Here is a 23449-nt window from a genome sequence, read left to right on the forward strand (position 1 = left end):
CCAAGGTATGGTGATTAGAGATAGTTTTGTTGATCCGCAGGAATGATCACGGTATTGATAACATTTCAAACAAACTCATAATCAAAGGGTTTCCTGTTGAAGTTGTAATCTTTTCTGAAATGGGGCTTTGTTAGCTCAGTGTCATTTGGTTGACCAGGAATTATTTGGCCGTAAGCTAATGGGGCTGGTTTTGAGTGGTGCAGCGCCAGGGATCGTATAGGGGCTCCAGGTGGTGTGGCCTCGAGCTCTGATGTGCTGCTCCTTTTTAATCCCAGATGACATTGCAAAATCCCCAACCCTCCCTGCCCCTGTACGAGACTGTATAGGAGCAGAGACCAGATGATGTGTTTAAAGAGCACATATCATGTATCAAACCGAGGGAATAAGGAGTTCCACTGTTTTATGTTAAGCCTGAGACCACAGGTTATGCGTAATATGAATGATAGGTATTTATTCTTTGTCTGGAAAGGACGTGACTCTGGCATATTTACTCTCGTAGTTTGTCTTTTAATAATCCTGATCTATCCATCCATCTATACGATTTTGGTCCATCAGTCGCAATTAATCGAACTAATCCCACCATTTTTTAGCCTTTTCTGTGGAACATGTCATTCAGTCGGTATTAAAAGCTAGCAAACTATTCTGCTGCAGTAAACAGATACCACTCTAACGGCAGCGTGTTTGGTAGGGTTGAATAAGTAGCCCAATTTTTAAGCTTAACGTGAATAACACATTGTTTTCTATGTGTGCCAAGAGTCCCAGAATACCTTGGCCGTCAGGGCTGGGGAGAACAATGGAGTCCCAGTGCTCCTGTCCAGAAATAGTCTATAGCTCACTGATGGAGAACATATTTCCCAATAGCAGGTGTCTGAGTCAGTCAGTGCCTGATCCTCACCATGACTGTAAATGAAAGGGCCAGCTCGTCCAGGTGCGGGAGCACCTCTTTGGCCCTCTCAGGTTTCTCCTTGATGGAAGAGCTTTCTGTGGAAGAATGAACAAGAGAAATATTGATATTAAACTATGTACATTACTATTAAAAAGCATATACATCACTCTCTATGAGGATATGTAATATTCTACAAAAGACAATTTACTCTCTGAGGCTAATGTCGCCGGCAGTTATCTAATCTGTGTAGAGTGTTGTTTTGGTTTTACAACATGTAACGTATGTAACAGTCCCCCTCATCAGTATGTTGCTTTGTGTGGGTCAAACCAGACAACCATGCCTCAAAATCGTTTTGTGTTTTTGCAAGTTCACTACTGATGCGAACACAGCACAAGCTCATGAAATATGTATATACCACGGTGATATTCAGTTTGACGTGTCTTCATTTCATTTAAAAAATCAGCTGGACTCCAACCAAAGCCGTTCAAGACAAAACCTCAAAAGCTAAGACAGTTTCACCAGTAAGTACAATAATCACTTGCATTGCAGGGATAATGAGCTCTCAGATGTGTCATATATTTGCCTGAGAAATTAAGCCAATTTGTGGAAATGGTGGCCTGGGGTTGAGGGAATACAGAGTGGCTTGTAAAGATGAGTGATATCTGGCACAGCATGAAGAGAATGAGAGGTGTGCTGCCTGGTGCTTAGCTCAAATGAAAGCTCTGATTAGTGGAGCAAAGATCAAAATGACAGAGCGGTGGAGGCTTCAGCTGGGCCTTTGTTATTGATAAGTCTGTCATCTCTGCTGATATTGGAGCAGTAATGGCAGCTGATGATTAGGCCACTCCTGAGCTATTAACTACATTTCTTATCCTTTTACTGGGGCCCAAGAGAGCCTGTTTGAGAGACAAAGGAGTCCTTTATGAGGCTGGCTTCTTAAACGGCATCCACCTGACCTAAAAGGCACAACTGTTACTGTCTTTCTGCCAGGCCAAAGGAGTCAGGGACGAGATACATGTCAGAGGTCGCAGTGTGCTGCTGTTTGAAATGAAGGGGTTCTGAGTGAGTAAACTGCTGAAAGACGGCTGCAGGAAAATTACAGAAAATTGGCTGTTTTGTCAACATTTCATCAGAAGATTTACAGAAAGCTGACCCCGACCCTTTCTCTCCCCCGCTTTCACAAGGCTAAGGAGATTGAGTGGGTCGGAATTGACTGACAAACAAATCTCTTCTTTATTTCTTTCTCGCTTTCTCTTTCCCTCTCTTGCAGTGATATTTAATATGATCTCTTTTTAATGATCCTAAGTGGCTGAAATTACATATCCTCAACACATATTGTCAAGGTTGTTTTCGTCTGATTCCAGGGCACACTAAGGGCATAAAAAGCAATTATGAGAATGTTTCGATTCTCCAGTGAAAAGAATAATATGGCAATCATTATGTATTATTATACCATGGCATACATAGATGCAGTAATTTCAATATTTACCTGATTATTCAAGAGTACAGTTTGATAGCATCAGACGATAACCATGTGTGACCTGGGAAAAGATGGGAATACAAAGTCAGCTTGCTAGTATGTGCACTAAATCAGTCATCCATTAACATCCATAGTTGGTTGTAACACGTGATCATCATATGTTGTGATTTAGATTGTATGAAAACTAGTAAGCAGTCATGTGAGCAGAGAGGCCTGAACGGTTAGCTAAGAATAAGGGACAATACAATAGCTAGAAGAACTGAATGAACTCTTTAGCTAGTTAGCTATGATGTAGTAATGAATGAACAGTTCAAACAAGTAATGGATTAAGGGTTAAAAACATAACTGGAAATGACAAACAGTTTAAGTAATAGATGAAATAGTGAGTTTGAAACTGTTAGTCAAGCCTAACAGAAAAAAACTTTAAATATATAGCACAGAATGGTTAAAATAGATTGCTAATGATAAATTAATGAAAAGTAACTGATTAAGTAGCAAAATGTAGCCAGTAGATAAAAGCGTGAAATATCCCGTAAATAGCCAAAATAACTCAAAATAGCTAAACAAAACACATATATGGTTGCAATTGTTAGCTAAAATTACTGAATTAGCGGTTAGCTATAAGTCACAGATAAATGGTTAAAACATCCAGTTGTCTCCAGAGGGTTCAAATGCAGTTCAACCACATGAAAACATTACTGTAACAATATCCACTGTGATTAATAGGATTAGCATGCCGTTTGAAACCAATTCAAATGAACATGTCTGCAACATGACTGGCGGTGTCACTGAAGGGGTACTTGTGTACAGGGCTGACAGGACAGGAATGAAAAACAGGTTGGGAAATGCTGCACTAGATTGCATACAAGCTTGTTTGGGCGCAGCATTTCCATCTTCAGCTCCGTGCTTTGTCTCTGACCTCAGCTCAGTCCGCTCTCTGCCTCGGCTATTCCCCTACAAAGGCCAACAGGAATCCTAGACTTGTTGATTTAGCCCCCAGTGGCCGGAGGCAAAGCATCTTTCATTAACGTCTAAAACCTCAGGAATGAGATACTGGCCTCACGATAAGATCTGGTAATGCAGTAACATGGAATTATGGAAGAAGAAAATTGCCATTTTGTATATAAGCACCTGTGATCTCCCATGAAAGCCCCCTGTTCCCTGGGTTGGGTCAGTCCCAGGAGAGGAGAGTGCCCTGGAACCCAATCCATCCTGCAGAGGAGAGATTTTCAGACCGAAGGCCTGGAGCAATGGAAGGTGCTGCTGTCTGAGGAAGGTCAGCTTAGAGCACCAAGACAGTGATCCTGTGTGCCTGCCAGAGAAAATCACCCCCCCCCCCTCCATAGTTCTGTTTGCGGTCAGCAAATGCTTTAAGGTCAACACAAAGCATTTATGAGACACTCCAGAGGTATTGTCACAGCACTTTATCAGTTTCCCAGTAAGTGCGGACAAATCAGAGGGCTGCTATGAGAATATGGGAGTTCTTGTTTCCTCCATTGCTCTTGGAAAAGTATGTCAGCCTCTCCACTTTTAGAAAGGTGTTTCTTTATCCGAGCCTCTGCGGAGAGAACATGTCAGCGACAATAGATTTATGTGGCATTCTGACATTTTAAAGAAGTTGGATACCCTTTTACTTGTGCGCTGAGGTCAAATTCAGAGTCCTCAAGAGCCTGGAAAAATGCAGGTGTTCTGCTTGCAGCAAACAGCCTGAAGAAAGAAAAAATCTCCTTTCACCATCCCTGAGCCTCCTTCATCCTGCTGTCTGCGAAAAGACAAGGCAAAGCTGCTCACACGGCAATCGCAATGATGAAGTTTCCAATATCTGCAATCTTGGCATGTATCGGTCATTCACACACCATCGTATCAAAGAACTATCGATTCAAAGTTAGGCCAAGGATTTCTTCATCTCATCCAAACTGGAGGTCCTGTAGGGATTTTACACAGAAAGGTTTATCTGATTTTCCCAAGCCTTCCACATCCATACGCGAGAATGGCTAATTGTCAACCCATTGCCACGGCTGGCAGTGAGTGCTCAGGGTAAAAGTGGAAAGAAGAGGCTGGAAAAGGAAGGAAGAAAAAAGTCTTATTGTGGCAGAACTGATGTGTTTTTGTCTCCTCTGGATAGTTTCTTCATCACCTCTTTAAATTTTAAAGCATTTTGGCACTCAGCCTGTGGCAGGTTTCCCTCGAGGAAGAAGCGAAGCAATGAGGGTCAGTGGTGCCGTAAATCTTAGGCTGTCCACTTTAGAATCAGACACGGACACATGGACATATGCATATTTAATAGCATGTTCATGTCGGTGTGACTTGAATGTCTGAACCAAATGGGAACTGTTGCTGGATGCTGACAACGAGAACAAAGCTGTTCATCCGCCGGGGAAGCATATCGCTCAGGGCTCTTTATGGTGTTTTCCTATGATGCAAAGTGGATAACATGCATGAAACGGCACAAAAGTCCTGCCTTTGGGCTTTGAAGAGCCTGAGGGGGAATAGTGCTGGCAGCCATGTTTTTGCACCTCATTCCACAGCAATGCAATAAGTGACATAACTCTAACTGAACGTTAGAGTGAGACTCAGAGACGAGCTTCCCTTTAACCTCTAACCTGCCTGCACTTGATCACAGTTCGAGATTCAGGTTCTGTGCGCCCTCATGAGTTAAGCTTTATTGAACACATATAAAAAGAAGTCTTTTTAAGTTGAATGTTGTTTTAGGCCAAAACACAGCAGGTGTTTAGTTCTGCGCAATCGAGTAAAAAGCCTGCTTTACTGTGACTTTGCTTTGATTTTCCTTCTCCAGAAAAAAAAGGGCATGAGCTTTTATCATATGTAACATGTACTCTATCATGTGGCCTTTGTTTCATGACAACTAGATGAAATAATCCTTTATATTTCAGACATATGCTGCAAGAACATACATGCAGCCCTGGTTGTTGGTGAAGTAAAGCAACCACTGCTCGTTCCAGAGCCTAAAACGAAATTGAAGATAAAGGCGAAAGGAAAAAAAACAAACTGTCCAACATATATAATGCAAATAGTTTCTGGCAACAGAGAGGGGTATAAGTTCAAGACAATATTTGGAGGCTAGGAGACTGACAGTAATTCAATTAGACAGGAATCCTCACCCGTTCTGTGGGTCAAAGTTATCCATGTTAATCAGCAGAGACCGGAGACATATAAGCTGCTGGTTTCCTGCTGGGCCTCCTCTGTCTGACTGCGCGCTCTTACCACGCTTTGCTTTTAATACTAAAACGTGTGTCAATACAAACTCCACCTTTAAAAATTCATTGTCACTAAAGAAATGATCGGTAACAGCACCTACCTGTCAAATAATACTGAACAGGTAACTCATGATGTTACTATGACTGGTGACTGAATTAAGAAGCATACAGTCGCCGTGAATGTTGAATCGTAAACCGTCATTTATGTTATTAGTAAGATCATATGCGAGTCCTGTTCTGATGAGCCAAAAGGCCTGTTTTTGTTCTTAAACTCTGCTTTAATATGCTGACATCCTCACCAGTTTTAGTGGATTGTCCTCTTTTTAAAATACAGAAAATGTAGACCGCATGGAAGATAATAAGCATGCAAATTAGAAATCGACATGTTGTTTATGAAAATGTTGTCGAGTTAAAAAAATAAGAAAAATATCAAATTACAAAACAAAAATCGCAATGATTAAAGGAGAAGTTCGTCGTTTTTCTGTCTAAAATCATTTTTTACGTGCCACGCTGAAACAGTTAACGAAGCAGTTCACCCAAAAATAAAAATTCAGTCATTATCTCCTCCCCCTCACGCTGATGCAAAGTCAGACCAAGTTTCTTCATCCACAGAACATTTCTGGAGCTTAAAACAGCATTTCAGGATTCACCTGAACAGCTGAAGCAAATGGAGGCTTCTTTTAAACAAAACAACCAAAACCACGCGAGTCCTGAGATCACAAACTGACTTGGAGCTTCTCCTTGTTTTCAGTCGGCATGAGGGTGATCACGTAATCTTTATGCAGTCACACTCTTAGTTATGTGAAGTCCATATGCAGCAGGTGCAACAGTGACAATCTCAGCTTTTAATTCCTGCATCTCTCTGACAAAAGCTGGCGTCAGAGTTTGACATCCAAGTCACGTGTCCACGTTCTTAAGCTCTCATGCATCACTTCTTTGTGTCTCATTTACACCTAAAATTGTTTTTTGTGATCTTTTATATCACATTTAAGGGCTCCTTTAGTTTCCGCTGGCTTGGTGGCACATTTCCTCTAATTACCCGTCTAGTTTGTGGCGAGTCGTGTCACGGTCTCGTTATTTGCACAACGTGAAAGCAAACTTTCCTACCAAGCCCTAAGTGGGTTAGCTTCATAGGCTTTGGCATTCGTTGTAAGACTGCAGCTCCTCCTCCACGTTTCAGAAAGCGCCACGAGTTCTCTCTGAGTGCTTCAGAGGAGAGAAAGTGACACGGGGAATGCAAAGACAGTATTTCAAATCGCATTGCGAGCAGTCCTGTCTGGATCTGCGACCCTCGGAGTGCCAGTTTAAGAATGCGGCTGTCGTCTGGACACTTTGCACCCTGGGAGATGTCTGCAGAAAGTAATTACCTCAACCAGGACGCCGTCAGCTCGGCTAGGAGCAAATGATCGATTGTGTGAAGAAAGAACAAACAAACTGGGCTGATACATCAGTTATTAAGACAACTCAGTTTTTAAGCAGGGGGATTATTGTACTAACAAAATAACTGATTGGAGTAAGTGAGCATCAGTGGAGCATCAGTGAGCTCCACCTGCAGCTCCTCCACCATCCCAGGCCAAGAACAGGTGGATGCTGTTAAAAATGGAAAGAGGGAGCACAAACACAGAGGGGGGGGGGGGGGCTGGGGGGACGGACAAGAGCCAGAGCTGTCATCCTGACTTTCAGATGAAGTGGGGGATTAGGATGGAGGTGAAAGCATGCTGAGGACCATGGTGACAGCAGATGAAGGGAGATAGCGCAAACTCTCGTGGAATTCACAAGCTTTCATAGGCAGAGCTGGACGGGTGGGGGGACAGGAGGGTGTTGCCACGAGAGAGCTGCAGATTCTCACAAGTATTTTTGGTAATGTAAATTTCATCACAAAATGTCAATAGTAGTGATTGAGTAAGTTTTGCTGCAGGGAAAATTACATTTTTCAAAAGATCTGAAAGGTTAAATATGCTTTTCAGATGACAAAGTCCTCCAGGGAGCATAACAGATTGCTGACAATCTCTCTGTTTTGAACAGTTATGAAATCATGTACTCAGTGTGTGTGTGTGTGTGTGTGTGTGTATGTGTGTGTGTGTGTGTGACCACAAACCCAGACCACCACTAGTCACACCAGTGACAACACTGATATTAATACCAAAAAATGATGTCTTACAAATTACAGCTTGTGCTCAGGATGTGTGTGTGTGTGTGTGTGTGTGTGTGTGTGTGTGAGAGAGAGAGAGAGAGAGAGAGAGAGAGAGAGAGAGAGAGAGAGAGATGTCTTTTCTGGTGTTGTGGCTGCGTAGGAATGTGCTTTCCCGTGTGTTTCTTGTCCTGCCGGGCCGAGCTGCGGTGGTCCCGCGGCAGCAGCCATTTGTCCTTCTGCAGACACGCTGACTAGGCCAGCCTGGGCTCAGGTATCTGCACTAACCTCCCCTTTGTCCTGCTCCAAAATAGACTCTTTTGTCTGCTGTTTTCTGCAGGTCATTGTGAGGAGCGCTTCTTAGTGTCAGCTTTAATTCACGCTGTAACCCAAGCCGCGATGCCTCCCAACCATCCACACTGCCTGCATGGCATTCAGCTGCTCCTTGGAGAGCTGAGGCTGCACCCCCCGACTCCTCTAACTGCACCCAAGGGACAACTTGCAAACTTTGTTGCTTAAATATTTAAATAGCACTTTAATTGACATCCGTCAGACCTCACCCAGAGCACGACCTGAATGCTGCTCTGTGAACATAAAAGGAAATGCTAGTGCTGTTTTCCAACTCATTGTCTCCTCGAGATCAAATGATGGAGTCGTTTTTGCTTCCAAAGTTCAGAGCTCGAATGGCTACGATTCGTCACTGCAGATTGATTGGTGTCTGCTTATTTCTTCTTTTAAGAGAACAGTTCAAATCAAAAATATGTCTTTTCCTTTCACTTGCTATTATTCTATCTAGATTGTTTTTGTGTGAGTTTGACATTTTGGGAAATGTATTTCTACTGAACTGCACCTTCCAACTGTATCCCTGCACAGAGGAATGCACACAAAAATAGTTCCTCCATGACAAGGTCTGTGGATCATGTGGAGTAGTAGGCAGACATGTTTACTGATCTCTCCAAAACTCACACAAAGACGATCTATACGGATAAACTGCATGATGGCTAATAAGACACATTTGTATTTTTGATTTTGGGGTGAACTGCCCCTTTAAGACAACTGTTTTTAAATGGCGGCGTGCAACAGGAAAAAAAGGCCTGTTCTCATACCTTTGAATGACACTGAGTGGGCACGGCTCAGCAGCTCACACTGACAGTGTTTCCATAACCTCTGACCTCACAATGAACTGGCGCCAAAGAAATTGCTTGAATTAAGGGGACCTCAGTCCAAATTGCAACAACAAAACCATGTGATGGGAATGACTCAGTGCATCACGTAAAATAGAGTTGCAATGAAGGAAATGCACCACACACACAAAAAAAGGTAAGTCAACAACGTTGGTGTTTTTCTCTTTGGAGCTTAAGCTAAGATCGCAGCTGGGGAGGCAGAGCCCCCGGGCTCCCGTCTGCCCGTCTGCCCTTGAAGAGGAGAAGAAACAACAGGAGAAAGGAGAGAAGAGGCTCATGTTAAAACAGCAAACATCATAACCTGATATCGACACTCGGCTGGGGTTCGCTTTCCTTCTCGCAGTCTCTGTTTTTCTCTCCTGGGAGGGTGCAGCCCATACGGGCTTCCTCCAGCTATCTCCGTGGCTAAAAATAAACCCGACGTACAGCACGGCTGAAACACGGACGTCGTTATGATGCCAGGCGAGCTTTCCATCCCAGATACCTCATAACACGGTATGAAAACGCACAGGAACGTGTACTGTGAGGGGACCCTGTGGTGCTGCCAGTTTTTGTGCTTCTCGTTGCATTGAAATATTTAATGCACACATAATACTGTGGTGCGTTTAGCCTGATTGGGTTGTGCTAACGAAGAGGATTTGCTTTGGTTCCTTTAGGTGCAGTGTGCAAGTCAAGCTTCAGTGGAGCAACAAAACCTTCTGACTGTCAGTTTGGAGGATGAAAACATTCATTGTTGTTCCTGCACTGAGAAACGTGCTGAGTCATGGTTACAGCTTGATAGACTGCAATACTGTCAATTTTCTTTAACCTAATTTTAAGATCCGCATTTGAATTTCTCACACAGTCCGCGCAGCATCCAGCATCATCACATGTTTTGTTGGGCTAAGGAATTAACATTTAAAAATCGTAAAATAAAATAATCTAGATAAAGTAAAATGAATAAATCTAAGCTATCTAAGAATCAGTGCTGTGTGTCTGAGGACCACAAAACGTAACATCACAAGACTTGAGTGCATTGATATTTTCCTCACATGCTTATTATTTATCATTAATCAATAAACACACAAATACAAACACTGCATACAGATATGCGATATAGAGTTTACGCAATGCTAACGCTCTTTCTGAAAACAGCTAGTCACTTATTTTCAGCAACTGTCACTCAAACAGCAGCAAAGAGCGGACTGGCTGGGAACTATTTTCAGCTGCGGATTAATACACGTTTTTTTCTTTACGGGAGCAGAATGATGACTACGCTGGCCCAGCTAATAGTTCTAAGAGTTTCTGGACTACAGTGTGGTTCAGCAGTCATTTTAGTGACCGCTGAGACATTTTGAAGCTGTTTCTGTGTCACTGAAAACAAAAAACAAACCTGGTGTGTTTTTTAAAGGCACAACGTGCTCTTTGCCAAACGCTAACCAAATGGTCTTTGTGCCTAAAGCTAACCAGACCTTAACTGCCTTGTCAGAACAGAAATTTGAAAAGTGAAATGATTGGTTTGGGGTAAAATCTACATGACATTCATAACAGATTCAGCTGGTTTTAAATGTGCACCCTAAAATGTGAAATAATCAGCTTAAAAAAAAAAAACCCTGTGCAGTTGTGACAAAGATGTTAGATTTAGATGTAAATCAGATCCCAGCGAGCGACCGCAGAAAGGTCGACTTTCAGATGGGGCTGCTGTGTCGAGGAATGGAGCGGAGGTTTGTGGGAGCCCGTCTCGGCCCAGTTCCCCTGCTCGGCTCACATTCTCCTGGTGAACCCGTGTCCTGGGGCCGGTTGGGCGGCACAGTCTCATGTCTCAAGTCCTCACAGTTCACTGGGCCCTTTAAAGTGAGCACACCCACCAGGGGCCCTCATGACTACAAAAACTACAAACACTGGGCTGTCCGGGCGACTATCTGAGACACACAGATGCACACTTGCATGCACACATGCACACACACACACACACACACCAACTGTTAACAGCCCATTTATCTCTGATACAAAGGAGAGACAATAGCAAAGACAAAGATGTTATCTGCATCTGCTGCGAGTTGCACGGATTTATAATTTTGCCCCTGAAAGAGGGAGTCACTTCTCCGCAATATTCATCTTTTTTTCCTTTTCTGTGTCGTTTTTCTTTTTTTTCCCCCTCCAGAGAAGAGATATAGATCCAAAGACGGGTTATGGGAGGGAAATGTCAGAGAGCGGATCAGTTTTCAGACACGGCACACTCCGGTGAACATACGCACCGAGATCAAAGCGAGGCCTTTGCCTACCGCAGTGCATCCCCAACAGATCTGACAAAGTGCCCCCATTGTGTGACCCTGACCCATTACTGATAATGGATCGCCTCCAGAACCGCCCCCTCGGAGGGCCGAACTGGTCCTGCACACGGAGTTGCGGTCTGCGCTCCGAGGAGAGCGGCGGCACGCCGGTGAACACACGCCGTATGACATGTCAGCCTTCATGCAGGCCGACAGCCTCAGACAGACGGGGAGCAACGTGAGGTTTTCCTTTCCCTTCGGCTCGTCCCTTCAAGAGTGCGACTGTGTGATCTGCACGCGTGTGAATTTGATTCTTGCCGTGTTCGACGCCGTCACGACTCATTCTAATCACTCTTTTAGCTACGATGTGTATTTATTATAATACAGGAGTCTGTAGGACTTCAAAGACAAAGAACAATTGCCAAGTTTGGGCGAGTTCCTTCCAGTTGTTTGATATTTCTGCTGAAGCAGCAGTGCAAAGGATTTGGTTTCCATGTGAGCTGTTTCTTTCAAGAAAAGCTGCACACATCTGCGACCGCTCAGTGCTTTAAATTCTGCTTGATTTCATTTAGTAGCTCAGCAGATCCGCAGTTTGCTCCAAAGCCAAATGTGGTGTCACTTTTTGTGTGTCATCGCGCTGACTGTTTTCTGGGTTTGTTTCCCAGGTGAAAGAGCGTCGCACCTGGATCAGGTGGTGACATTACATAACTTTACATGACGCTGCTGTCAGATCTTCCTTAATGTGTCAGATACTTCAGTGGTGTGAGTGGGTGTTGCTTCTGACTACAAATATGTGCACACACCCATAACACACACACACACACACACACACAGAGTGTTGCTCTTCTTCTGCTCTGCCACATGCACAGCCTCAGGCATGTTCTCAGCTCCTCCCTCCCTCATAATTACTTTGGTGATCAAGGTTAGAGCAGCGGTGAAGCACACTAACCCTTTAACCTACGCTGAACTCTCCCATTAGTCCACCTTGGAGGCTGGTGCACGGTGTCAAAAGCTGTCGCCCGCAACAAGCCTGTGAATTAGTCTTGGCATGAGCCTGAGAGACGAGTCTGAAAGGGCTGCCGATGCCCCCGCATGAATCAGACGCCGCAGCAGAGACAGCAGGAGCGTGAGGGGGTCAAAAATGCAGCGTTATCAAACAACCACCAGCCCCTCTCCCCCCCTCGGACCCCCTGCCTGGGCTTACAGAAACAGGACAGACTCCCACAACGCACCCTGCCTTTCTGCCAGCCCCGAGGGCTCCTCCAGACAGCTCAGGAATTCGGGATAGGGATCCGACAAGGTCTACAGCTGGGAGGAGAATTCCTACCATCCTCCGTTTGGCCCTCTTATTGTCTGGCACTGGCATCCCAGTGTTCCCCGTCTGGCTCCGCTGTCCTCGCAGCTCCGTGTTTTCATATTGTTTTTGCTCCAGGGCAAGGGGTCACGTGGGTTGTGACATCCGAGTTTGACGGGAAATGAATTGCAAACAGCGACCATAATAAAGGTGAAAATTTAAACTGCAGTTGACTCTGGCAGGAAAACAGAGCGGATGAAGAGAGCCTTTGTTTTTAGCAAGTATGCTAATCACAGTTATTAAAAATAATCCTGACAATGAACACACGATTCGTTTTTTTTTTTTTTTCCAATATATGTGTGGTCTGAGAGCCATGTTGACGTCACTGTCAAAATGTCCAAAGGCGACCATGACCTCACTGGAGGCGCATGAGAGGACTAAAGGACTGATCCAGCAGGCTGCCATCTTTTTACACTCTGATCCAGCCCTGTTGGCTGCAGTGCACAAGCTTGGTTCCAGGGGGCACTATTGAACTGAGAGAGAGGGGGGAGGCACACTTGAGACTGTGGAGCCAGAGAGCAACACTTGAGCAGCGTGGAGGCTGAACACATGGAAGGTTAAAGGCAAATAATAATCACAGCCTTGCTGCAAACTCAACTTCTCATTTTGGAAATTTTTAAAATGTTTAAACCGAATCAGGAGGCTGAAATAAGCGTTGACGTTGTCACGTGACCGTCCTCACCTTGGTTTTTTAAGTGAAATGCGTGTGTATTCCTGAAAGGAACTGATCAGGTAAAGCACGTTCATTACGTTGCTACTGTCGACCTTAATAAGATAATTGGTGTTTTGACAAGCATGAGAAAAGCTCTTAGATGAATTTTGGAGCGGTTACTTTGACACTTCTCCTGTCTGAAGTGCTCAAAGCGACGGAGGCGGGGCGGAGAGATTAAACAAAACATCGAGATTAACCACCAATACCGAATCCTAATTTCCATCGGGGGGTGGGGGGAGGGGATGGGGTGGACGAACATTAAAAAATCCGATGGGAGATAAAAGACTGCACAAATCAGTGTCACTGCAGAATGAAAGGAGCGCTCACAGCTGAGGCCACAGTGCAGCCGTCACACAGGATTCAGGCTGCGTGATGGACAGATCAGATGGACCGGGCAGATATTAGGAGTGTGAGTAGGATATGACTGGGATGCAGATGAGGCTTGTCAGAAGAGGAGGGAGGAGGGAGGGAGGGAGGAGGGGAGGGGGATGAGGGTTCATATCCAGGGAGACTGGGCGAGCAGCAGTATGCAGGTGGTGGCTGGCTGGTGCTTCTCAGCTGGGCCCGCCGCCAGCTTGGCCCCCGGGTGCCCCGCTTTGAATTCAGGCCTTTGTGCTGCCCCGGGGAGGTCAGACAAATTCACGTCTCATCATACAGCGAGATAGCAGTGATACACGGTAATGACTCAGCTGCAGTTTCAGCCCCGTCGCCTCGGCTGTAACGGCTCACCTCGTGTGGCGCCACGATCAGCTAACACAGATTCGTTTTAAATGTGTGGAAAGCATCTCGGCTCAACGTATCTGCACGTGTCTGTGCTCTCACATCGTGTGTTTGCTAAGCTGTATTACGAAGGCAATGTGTGTTGTTGTGTACAGGTGATATTTAATGTAGGAAACCTGAGCTTTTGTTCTGCTGGGCAAATTCATATTTTCTTTAATATAAGTAAAAATAAAATAAAAGATAAACTCTTGCGTAGCAGAATTGCAGTAAAATTTGGCATGCGTGCATATTAATCCTGCAATAAATTTAGCTTTCTTTTGTATCTGAATTAAACTTGCTCAGGAACTCATACAGCGAGTCTCCACACACACACACACACACACACACACACACAGTGTTTCATGCTTTCTGGTGGCCTGGGTGGCGGCCTACTTAGACCCAGTCAGACTAGTGGACAGGCTCTAATGAGAAGCAGGAGCAGCGAGGTGGGAGTGGGACTGGCTCGAGGGAAGGGTCACACGGGGTTAACTATCAAAGATGAGTGCAAACCTATCCCTGTGGAAAAGACGGCGAGGAAAACATCACCCTGCACATGCTAAGCTCCCCAAACTGGGAGTTCCTCAGCTTAATTAATCCAAGGCACAAAGCCACACGCCCCCACAGAGTGAACATTTCTGCTTCGCTCCACGGAGGAGTGAACGCTAACGCACCTTAACGTCACGGCCGCTCAGCTCGTAGCCGCTACGCTGTTCGCTTTCATCGACTCTGACTGTGCCGGATTGGAAACAGGTTGTGTTTTAAAGCTTTTATTCCATTATCGGTCGATCCTGAGCTCATCACTGGTTTCCTGACAGTGTAATTTATGGTTTTTATTTTTTAAAACAAACAACAACAACAAATAAACAGTGCAGAAAGAACTGACACATATTTGTGTATTTAGATATTTACTGAAAAAAACTATCTGGAAGAATGACTAAAGTACATATGGTTAACCACAGAAAAAATATGAAAGTCCATTTACTATTGGAGCTGGAAAGATTTGTGTGGGTACATTGAGAAACACCCAGCAAATTTTGGAAACCACTTTGTGATAGACAGTTAAAACCCAAAGGAAAATAAAGACAGATGTGGAAGTGTGGAATTAAGCTCGTCAGAAACAGCGGCGGCCATCAAGTCGTCTAGACGGCTAATTTTTATGATGAAAAACTGCCTACTGTACATGAAGGCAACACGGCAATTAAACCCAAGTTTGCCCAAATTTGTCAAATCTATACTGGAAAATTTATACAGCACTCTTCATTCAAGATACGTTTAGTTTTTCTCCTGTTTGCAGTGATTTAAATAATCGTCTGTGGCTGCCAGCGGCTGTCAACATGATGTTTCTTCACCAAAGTGTGTGTACGAGCTACCGTGTCAAACCTCCTTCTCAAACACATTCGTCAAGAACAAATCGAAAGTCAAACAAATCTATGAATCATGAGATGTTCATTAGCCTCCCAAATGTTTCTGCAGATTCAGACTTTTGAAACAAATGTGAACAAATGCAGCTGTCAACACAATCCGGGGAAAACACTGCAGCATTTCTCAGGAACTGATGTGAGCAAGAGAACACACACCCACGCGTGCACACACACACACACACACGTGTATGCACACACACACACACACACACACACGTGCACGCACATACACATACACATGCATGCACACCCACACGTGCACACACACACTCACATACCCACACATGCACAACACACACACACACGTGCATGCACACACACACAGACACATGCACACACCACATGCACACACACACACACACGTGCACACACCACACACACACACACACACACACCTAAGAGACACTTTTTGTCCATGATGTGAACTCTGTACTGCAGCAACGCGCTCACCGCTGCACTCACAGCTACTAATTTGCAATTGATCCTATCTCCTCCCGCTCGGCTCTGCCTGCAACCCTCACAACGAGAAGCTTTCGTCACACTCACACATTAGTTTCCCTCCACTTGTCCAGACAAGGATTTCACTAGTAATGGCCCTGTAATGGCCTACAGGTCCTTGGGCCCGGGCTGTAAAGGTGATATTATTGAACATTCACTTCTTGACTGACAATTCGTGTACGTCTGTGGAAATTGCCAGGCGGCAACTGGAACCGTCCGCTCAATCAGTCAAATTGAACACGAGACTGCCAAGAAGGGAGCTGATGAAAGAGAGAGCGAATGCCTCACGAGACGAGTCAGAGGGCCAGCGCCCAACAGACAGGACTCTGTCAGCCTTCACGGGAACACGCCGGCGGCCCGTCGCCTCGGAGCAAACAGAGCTTTCTGTTCAGGCACGCAACGTGTTTTCGTCACAGCTCCGTTCATATCAAACAAATACAACAGACAGTTACCATTAAAGGAACTGTCCGGCCAGACGTGAAAACTCAGTCCTTCATCTCCTCAACCCCGTGTTGACGGAAAGTCGGGTGAAGTTTCTCAGCCCACAAAACGTCTCTGCAGCTTCACAGCAAAACGAAGCTGCGGCTTCCTGCCAAACAGCTGGAGACGCTGAGGAGGGCTTTTCTTCTTCTTTCTTGGATGAACTGTCCCTTTAACTCATTTGATTTGTGAGATGCCACCCGGTATGAGAAACAGGACCTGTCCTCTCTCTTTCTCTCTCCACCTGAAGCTTCTTCTGTAAATTAGATAACTTTATTGTTTTAGATCAGGGCTCCTCCTGCTGAGATAATTTACTGTTTTTTCGGCTGAAGTCGTGCTGAAATTCAGGCTCCCAGGCATCACGCATTAATCCAGTCTGATCACCGCGATGCCATTTGCTGCAGGATCTTTGTCTTCAACACTAAAGATGGCTGGCACCTGTCTCTGCAGATCGGGCACAACAGCGGCACCCCTGTGTACTTTGCATATTTTATGTTTTAATTGTGTTACGACCCGTGTGGTCTATTAATGTTGCTCTGTTCCAATAGCTGGAGTGACACAAATATGCCGTGTTTCCCCCGTCAGCTCTGGCGTCGGTGTGTTTGTTCAGGCATGCAGCATGCGAGCGAAAACGCTGAGGGATGACAGAATAAATAAAAGCTTACATCATCGATGTGTTTCAGTATGGCTTGTAAAAGACGGCGCATCATGACACCGTGAACCTCACCTTAAGACGTCAGATCGAACTGTGGGGGGTCTGTCTGATATTTCTTTTGTTGTTGTTGTTGGAGCGGTTAATTTCATCTTTGAGGATTAATGACTGCGTGGCTCCCTTGAGAGACACTGAAGTGGTTTACACCTCCTGCATCATCCCAGACAGTTTGAACACAAACTGCGGACCACAAGGATGGAATCCAATGTTCCCAAGGCAAGCTGGCAAGAAACGTCAAGAAGAGACATGCACCTTCAAAGGCCAAGCCACAGGCAAGGGTTTGTGGGTGGGTTTGTGCAGCTCTCTGTCAGGGCTTGCTGCCTCCTCCCGAGCCTTCACTTCCAAAACACCCGAAGAAGAAGAAGAAGAATCAGGCCGTGCTGTCAGTCTGAAGGCTGACACCCCTGCTGCGTGCCTCAACATCCTCGCTTCTGCTGTTTGGGTTCATATGAATGATGACACCATTTTATCGTCACGTGTGCTCGGACACTCAGGTTAGCAACTTACAGCAAAGTTCTGTGCTTATGTGCTTTATTGCTAAGGGTTAGATGAGAAGATTGATACTGCTCTCACATATGTCCATTAAATAAAGTGCTACGACCAGCTTAGCATAAAGTTGAGCACAAAGGGGACAACAGCTAGCCTTGTGATTTTCTGAAGGTGAGAAAAGGCACCTAACAACGCCTGAAGTCTCACTGGAGTTAGTGGACAAGAAAGACACCAACACATAACCTTAATGCTAAGCTAGGCTAAAGGGCCTTTTATTTATACTTCTTTTATACTGTATACTGATATACTTTTTTTTTCAGACGTAAGAATGGTACCTTCTGGTATCTTCTCTTCTCTTTTAACTCTCAGAAAGAAAACAAACATGTGAACTTGTTCAAAATGTCCAACTATTCATTTAAAACTCCAAAAATGAACATTTTAAACTGTGGGGAGAAAAAGGAAAACAACATAAAATAACACCAAACAGATCGTCCGGCGTAATCCAAGTCTCCAGAAGAAGAAGACGTTATTTACATATTATTTATCTAAGTTTGTGCACCCACTTTAGACTGCGTGCATGCTAACGCTTTTAGCTCAACGGCTACAGTGAAGATTTTGGCCTAAAAAAGGGTGTAAAGGCTCTTCAAATCAGTTTGGGTCTCAGGTCTTCTACAGACTTGGATTAGGATCTAGATGGAGCCATTTTATTTACTTTTTTTTGTTGTTGTCGTTGTTTTAAGTTTTTAAATAAGTCTTCAGCTCCTTCAGTTGTTTAGCCGAATGCTGCAAACTTGCAAAGGTTTTGCAGAATAAGAAACTAAATCTGACTTCCCATCAACACGGGGGTGAGGAGATAGTGACTGAGTTTTCATTTTTGGGTGAACTGTTCCTTTAAAGCCCACAGGACTCTCTGTCACATGTGAATCAAACATCACTGCCTGCTCTCAAAAAGAGCCCATTTAACTCAGAAAGCCACAGAACAGGCAACATCATGAATTTGGCAACGTAAAGGATTCCATAACAGAGTTCGACTTATTCTGTTACAAGGCTCCTGCTCAGCGGTTAGCGCTCAACGCCATGGAGGTGGTCACGTCTCGCTTGTCAGCAGAGGAAGTCAACAGAGAGCTTTCAGTGAGGCGGGCACAGCGAGTCCGATGACACGTATGAAGGCGGGGGCGAGGAACATGTGAACTCAGATACTGCCATACCACGTCGGGAGTCAGCCAGCCGGTGCCCCGAGGAAGCCGAAGACGAGGACTTTAAGTTTCAGGAGCCCATTCAGACGAGCTGCCAGGAAGGTCTGACTGCACCAAGCAGGAGCTCTGAGAAACCTGAACCCGGTGCAGAGCCGCACATGCTGATACGCACAGCGGAGGGAAGGGGGCCGGCTGGGCCGAGGGCAGGGCCGAGGCTGGGATTAGGCCAGATATTACTCCCTTCAAAGAGCACCACAGTACATGGCTGTGTTCTGCTCCACTTAGCTGACTGACTGTAGTGTAATCAATATTTACTCATAACGGCCACACTGGGAGGTCACGACCTCTGCTGTTCGTGACTGGTTATAATCTTGAGTTAGAGCTCATAATCTCGATCGATTGAAGTGTAGGGGGAAAAGAAATACTCTCACTGAACGATTACAGCGTAGTCACGGCTCAGCAAACGTATAACAAGTTGCAAGTTTGCATTTGTAAAGAGTGAACGCATATTCGTCTGTTCAAACCATCAGTGTGTTTTTCCACTTGTGTCAAGGCTTTAAAGGTCACGCTGTCTTTATTGCACCCAACATTTCATCTCTAAATCCATCTTCATTAAACACGGACGAAGGACAATGGCCTTCCTTGCACTTTCAACACTTAACCTCACCAGGCACAACAATATTGTAAAAGTGCAAATCTCTCTCCAAAATGGCCCCACAGTTAATAATTAAGCCATGACATTTGGGAGAGACACCAAAAAATCCATATGGTGAAATTTACTAACCTTTTGGAAAGCTAGCGAGAACAGGCTGTTCATCTGAGGTTTATTTGGGCCGTTTAAGTCCTCATAATAAAACTGTCAAAAACACAGCGAAGGGCCCGGGCGGCGCACAAAGGACTATTGTCTGCTGTTAACCAGAGGAGAGCGTCAGGCTAATCAATGCCCTCCAAATCAAAGCTCCAATAGAGGACCTCCGTCTCTTGGGGGTGGTGGTGGGGGGTTGGTGGACAGCGAGACCCGACTGACAAATGATATTCATATGTAACAATATGGATTATAATTGTCATGATGAACTGATAATCATGTTGGTTCTCGTTGTAATGGAAAAGGTCAGGCCGGGGCAGAGTGCGGCCGACCTCTGTCTTCTGAAAATACTGATTACCAAGTTGGAGGTCAGATGTGGCCCAGTGGTCATTAGATGATCTCTGTGCAATAGCCCCCGCGGCTGATTTACAGTTTTATAAAGATCTTTGGGCATCACTAAATTGGACTAATTTAAACAAACAAAAGGTACATAACAGACTCCTTTAATACCTCACCGAGCTGAAGGACGGAGGTCAAGCTTTATTTTCAGAGTAAATGCATGCCTCATAAGTTGTTGATGGTCTCCAGAAAGCCTCTCATTGGAGTCATTAGGGTGAATAATAAATGGGGCATACACGAGAGGAAACGTGCCAAATACGGAATTCCTAACAGCTTGGTTAAGGCCTCGCACCGGCTGTTGACTTTCAGATTTACTGTCCACGCTCAGCTCTGCGTGTACACTGCCAGTGATTTATCAGCCTCACAGGTGAGTTCTGTCGAAACATCCAGGGTTTAAAAATGCCGCTCGGGGGCTCACCTCGTCCTGCGCCGTGCTCCACATCCAGAGGCCACGTTTGTACGAGCCGCCGCCGCGCCGCCCCGCCCCGAGTCGCGCGTGAGCCAGCGGAGAAAGCAGGAGTTAATTCAAACTTTAACAAGCTTTCACATAACTCTGATAAAATTTCTCTTTTATATGCAAACATGCTTTGCAAAGAGGAGTAACACACGTAAAAGGAGATCTTTATTGACACGATTAGATTGCTGAGTAACCTGAACTGCGCTGCACGCGCTCTTCCAGCTCTTGTGGTTAATATGATTGCTGCCTTTATCCGCCTCAGTGACAGATTTAATTCTCCGCTCCGCTTTGACAAATGCACATCCACGCAGCACACAGAGGAAGTGAAGTTTGCTCAGTCACTGCTGGTGTTGTCTGTTTGCCAGAAGGTAACTTAAGTCAAGGCACAATCATCAACAATGAGGCATCGGCTCCGTGTGAAAGCCACGAAGAGGAAAACATACTAATTACCGATCAATCTTCAGATGAGTACAGTGTGATTGATATATGTTCTCACAAATCAAATTAGTACGAAAGCATAAATTATTATCTGCTCAGGTTAAAGCACAGAATGATGATCTGCAGTTTGACACGACTACACAGCCTGGAACGAATCCAAAGATCATAAAAAACAAAATGCACAACGTTTGCCTTATTCATTCTTTGTTAAATTTTATTTTTACGAATCCAAATGTCTGCTCGTCTCCTTGAATGAATCTCGTGATGTCTTCTGTTTCTGTGCAGCACAGTCCTCAGGTCAAACTTTGCTGTCTTTACGCCTGCACATCAGCCTGTACTGCCTGTGTTTCGTGCTAAGTAGAAAACTGATCGATTCCTAAATTATGCCAACACACATTTGTTGTGTCGGGACAGGACAGGTTGATATCACTGATATTTTAGTCCGGCTGGACTATGATCAAACCATGATTATATCATTTGTAGTAATACCAAAGTTAAAGCAAATAAAAAACCAAACCCTAAAATAATTTTGCCTTTTTTTCCCCCGTGAGATACTAAGAGCTCACAAACGGCACGCATGGCATTTTTATTACCGATCTGAGCGATTGATCGCAAGACTAGAAATATTCAGAGAGAGTCTTGTGAGTAATGTATCGTCTCTCACGAGTATGAATTCACCGAATTGCCAGATGAAATGGCAAAACGCAAAGTCCAGGGTGTCCGAGGCGGGAGGCAGAGCGGCACTTGGATTCCAACATCAAGGGAGAGGCTCCTGGAGGTTAGGAGTGCCGGCTTGTGTTAGACCTTAAGGTCATCATTCCTTCAGCTAATGCCCCTGGCATCACCTTCCTGCTCCACTTCAAACACCCTGGCTACATTCCTAGACCATGTACCAATAAGCACTAATAATGCAGAAAAATGAAAACCAAAACAGATGGGCTCCAATAGTGGTGGGGATTACTGCGCCCTATCCGGGGCTCCATCTGCACCCCTGGGCACTGAGAGGTGAATCCTGCACCGTCTTTTTCTCAGCACAGCAACAAAGGCAGGAGGTCAAAAAACCGCTGCAGCAATATGTTTACACGTCCCAGAGATGTCTCCGCAGAGTTTCACATGGTCACTTCTTTGTTGGACGTGAGGAATGAATGTTATGGATTGCACCTGAACCTTCCTTTGAACCGCGGCCTCCTCGCATTTTTTATTCATTACAAGGTTTTGTATATCCAGTGCACTCTTGTCCAAATGTCTGTCACTTGTGGTATTTCAGTAAAAATGGTTTCCTACTGTTGGATGGAGTTAACAGCAATCCGTTGTTGCTACATCTGTGTTGGAGCCGTAACATGCAAACAAAACCTCGTGTTGTGGCAGCCGAGTGTTTCGTGCTGCCGGCTGACGCAACAGAGCAACGCGCCGCTGCGAGGACGTGCTGGATGTTTGGCCGGGACCCCCCGTCCCTGGTCGAAGCCACAGCACAGTCTGTCATTTGATTATGCACAAGCTCTAAAGGCTCAAAGAAAATGTGTGAGACGCTGGCTTTAAAAGCCTCCCTTAACAATTAACCACATGCCATGGAAAATGCCCAACGAAAACACCCCCCCCCCCAGCCCCCCCCCCCCACTCCGCCCCTCCCTCCGCCCCCACTGGGAACTTAATGTGAACTCCTGCGAACTCTGTGAAATCATGAGAAGAAATCTAGACTGTACTGAACCCACAAAATGTCTTTGGCCCCGCAAAGCAACAATTAATTGGGCTCGGTTAGTGAAAAAAATGTAATATTGGCCTGTTGTAAAAGTGATGTTGAGAAATGAGAATTAGGAATGCCAGTCAATCCGAGTAGAGTAAATTCAAAACAATAGCCCTTTCAAAATAAAAGTATTGCATGGTTTGAGCCACTCCCTGACTGATTCAGGGCGATGCAGCAGTGCTGGGACTTTGTCAGCTACTGTCTCAGGTCATGCTGTGCTTTTACGGGGCTGCTGGTGAGAATCGTGTTTTAAATGACCCCCCCCATAACAAACCAAGCTCCATATGTTTTTCATGGGCTGAGTAAGAGAAGCCAACACTGAAAGAGAGAAAGTCAATCACAAACCTTCAATTGTGTCTCAGGTGGAAAATTTCAGGATTTTGGTTATCTAATGAAAATATTGTCACTAGACTCATTTCCTATGTGGTGCCAGAAAGGCAGAAGAGTGTGAATAGTTTACTGAACTCTGCCCAAGTGAATGCGTGTGCGTGAGTGCATGTGTGTGTCTTCAGCTCAGGTTTCGGCGCGAGTGTTTTCATATCGAGGCCACGCTTACCTCAACCTCTACTTGTCTTCTTTGGCCGATTCACGTCCAAGTGCCAGAGAACGAGCGGTGACACAGGTTATATTCACTCGCTGGTAGACTGGAGTCTTGAGCTGGAGAAGGTGGAGGACAGGAGGGTGGAGGTATAAATGATCGACAAAATGCATCCTGGGTAAAAGATTCTGTTGTTAACCAGGCTAACAAACTCTGAGTCAAGAGTTTAAAGGGACAGAACATTTTTGGTTTATTAGCTTTCTTGCCAAAACAAAAAATACGAAGCGGCAGCCAGT

General features: G+C 45.0%; 1 protein-coding gene across 3 annotated transcripts in view; it reads right to left on the bottom strand.

Moving 5' to 3' along the window:
• Positions 1–23244, bottom strand: part of zbtb34 (zinc finger and BTB domain containing 34) — a 38873-nt gene extending 15629 nt beyond the window's left edge. The window contains exons 1-3 of one of the 3 annotated variants that reach the window (XM_046386784.1): positions 23172–23244; positions 2376–2427; positions 896–981 (exon numbers count right to left, since the gene is read on the bottom strand). In XM_046386784.1, coding sequence (XP_046242740.1) covers positions 896–898 — 3 coding nt within the window. In that variant the 5' untranslated portion in view covers positions 899–981; positions 2376–2427; positions 23172–23244. Of the gene's footprint in view, positions 1–767; positions 874–895; positions 982–2375; positions 2428–3497; positions 4408–23171 lie in introns of those variants that run through there. The other 2 variants (XM_046386785.1, XM_046386787.1) reach the window with 2 other exon arrangements.
• Between the last annotated feature and the right edge of the window lie 205 nt (positions 23245–23449).

The sequence above is a fragment of the Scatophagus argus genome, chromosome 4 (assembly GCF_020382885.2).
Source record: "Scatophagus argus isolate fScaArg1 chromosome 4, fScaArg1.pri, whole genome shotgun sequence".
Classification (NCBI taxonomy): domain Eukaryota; kingdom Metazoa; phylum Chordata; class Actinopteri; family Scatophagidae; genus Scatophagus; species Scatophagus argus.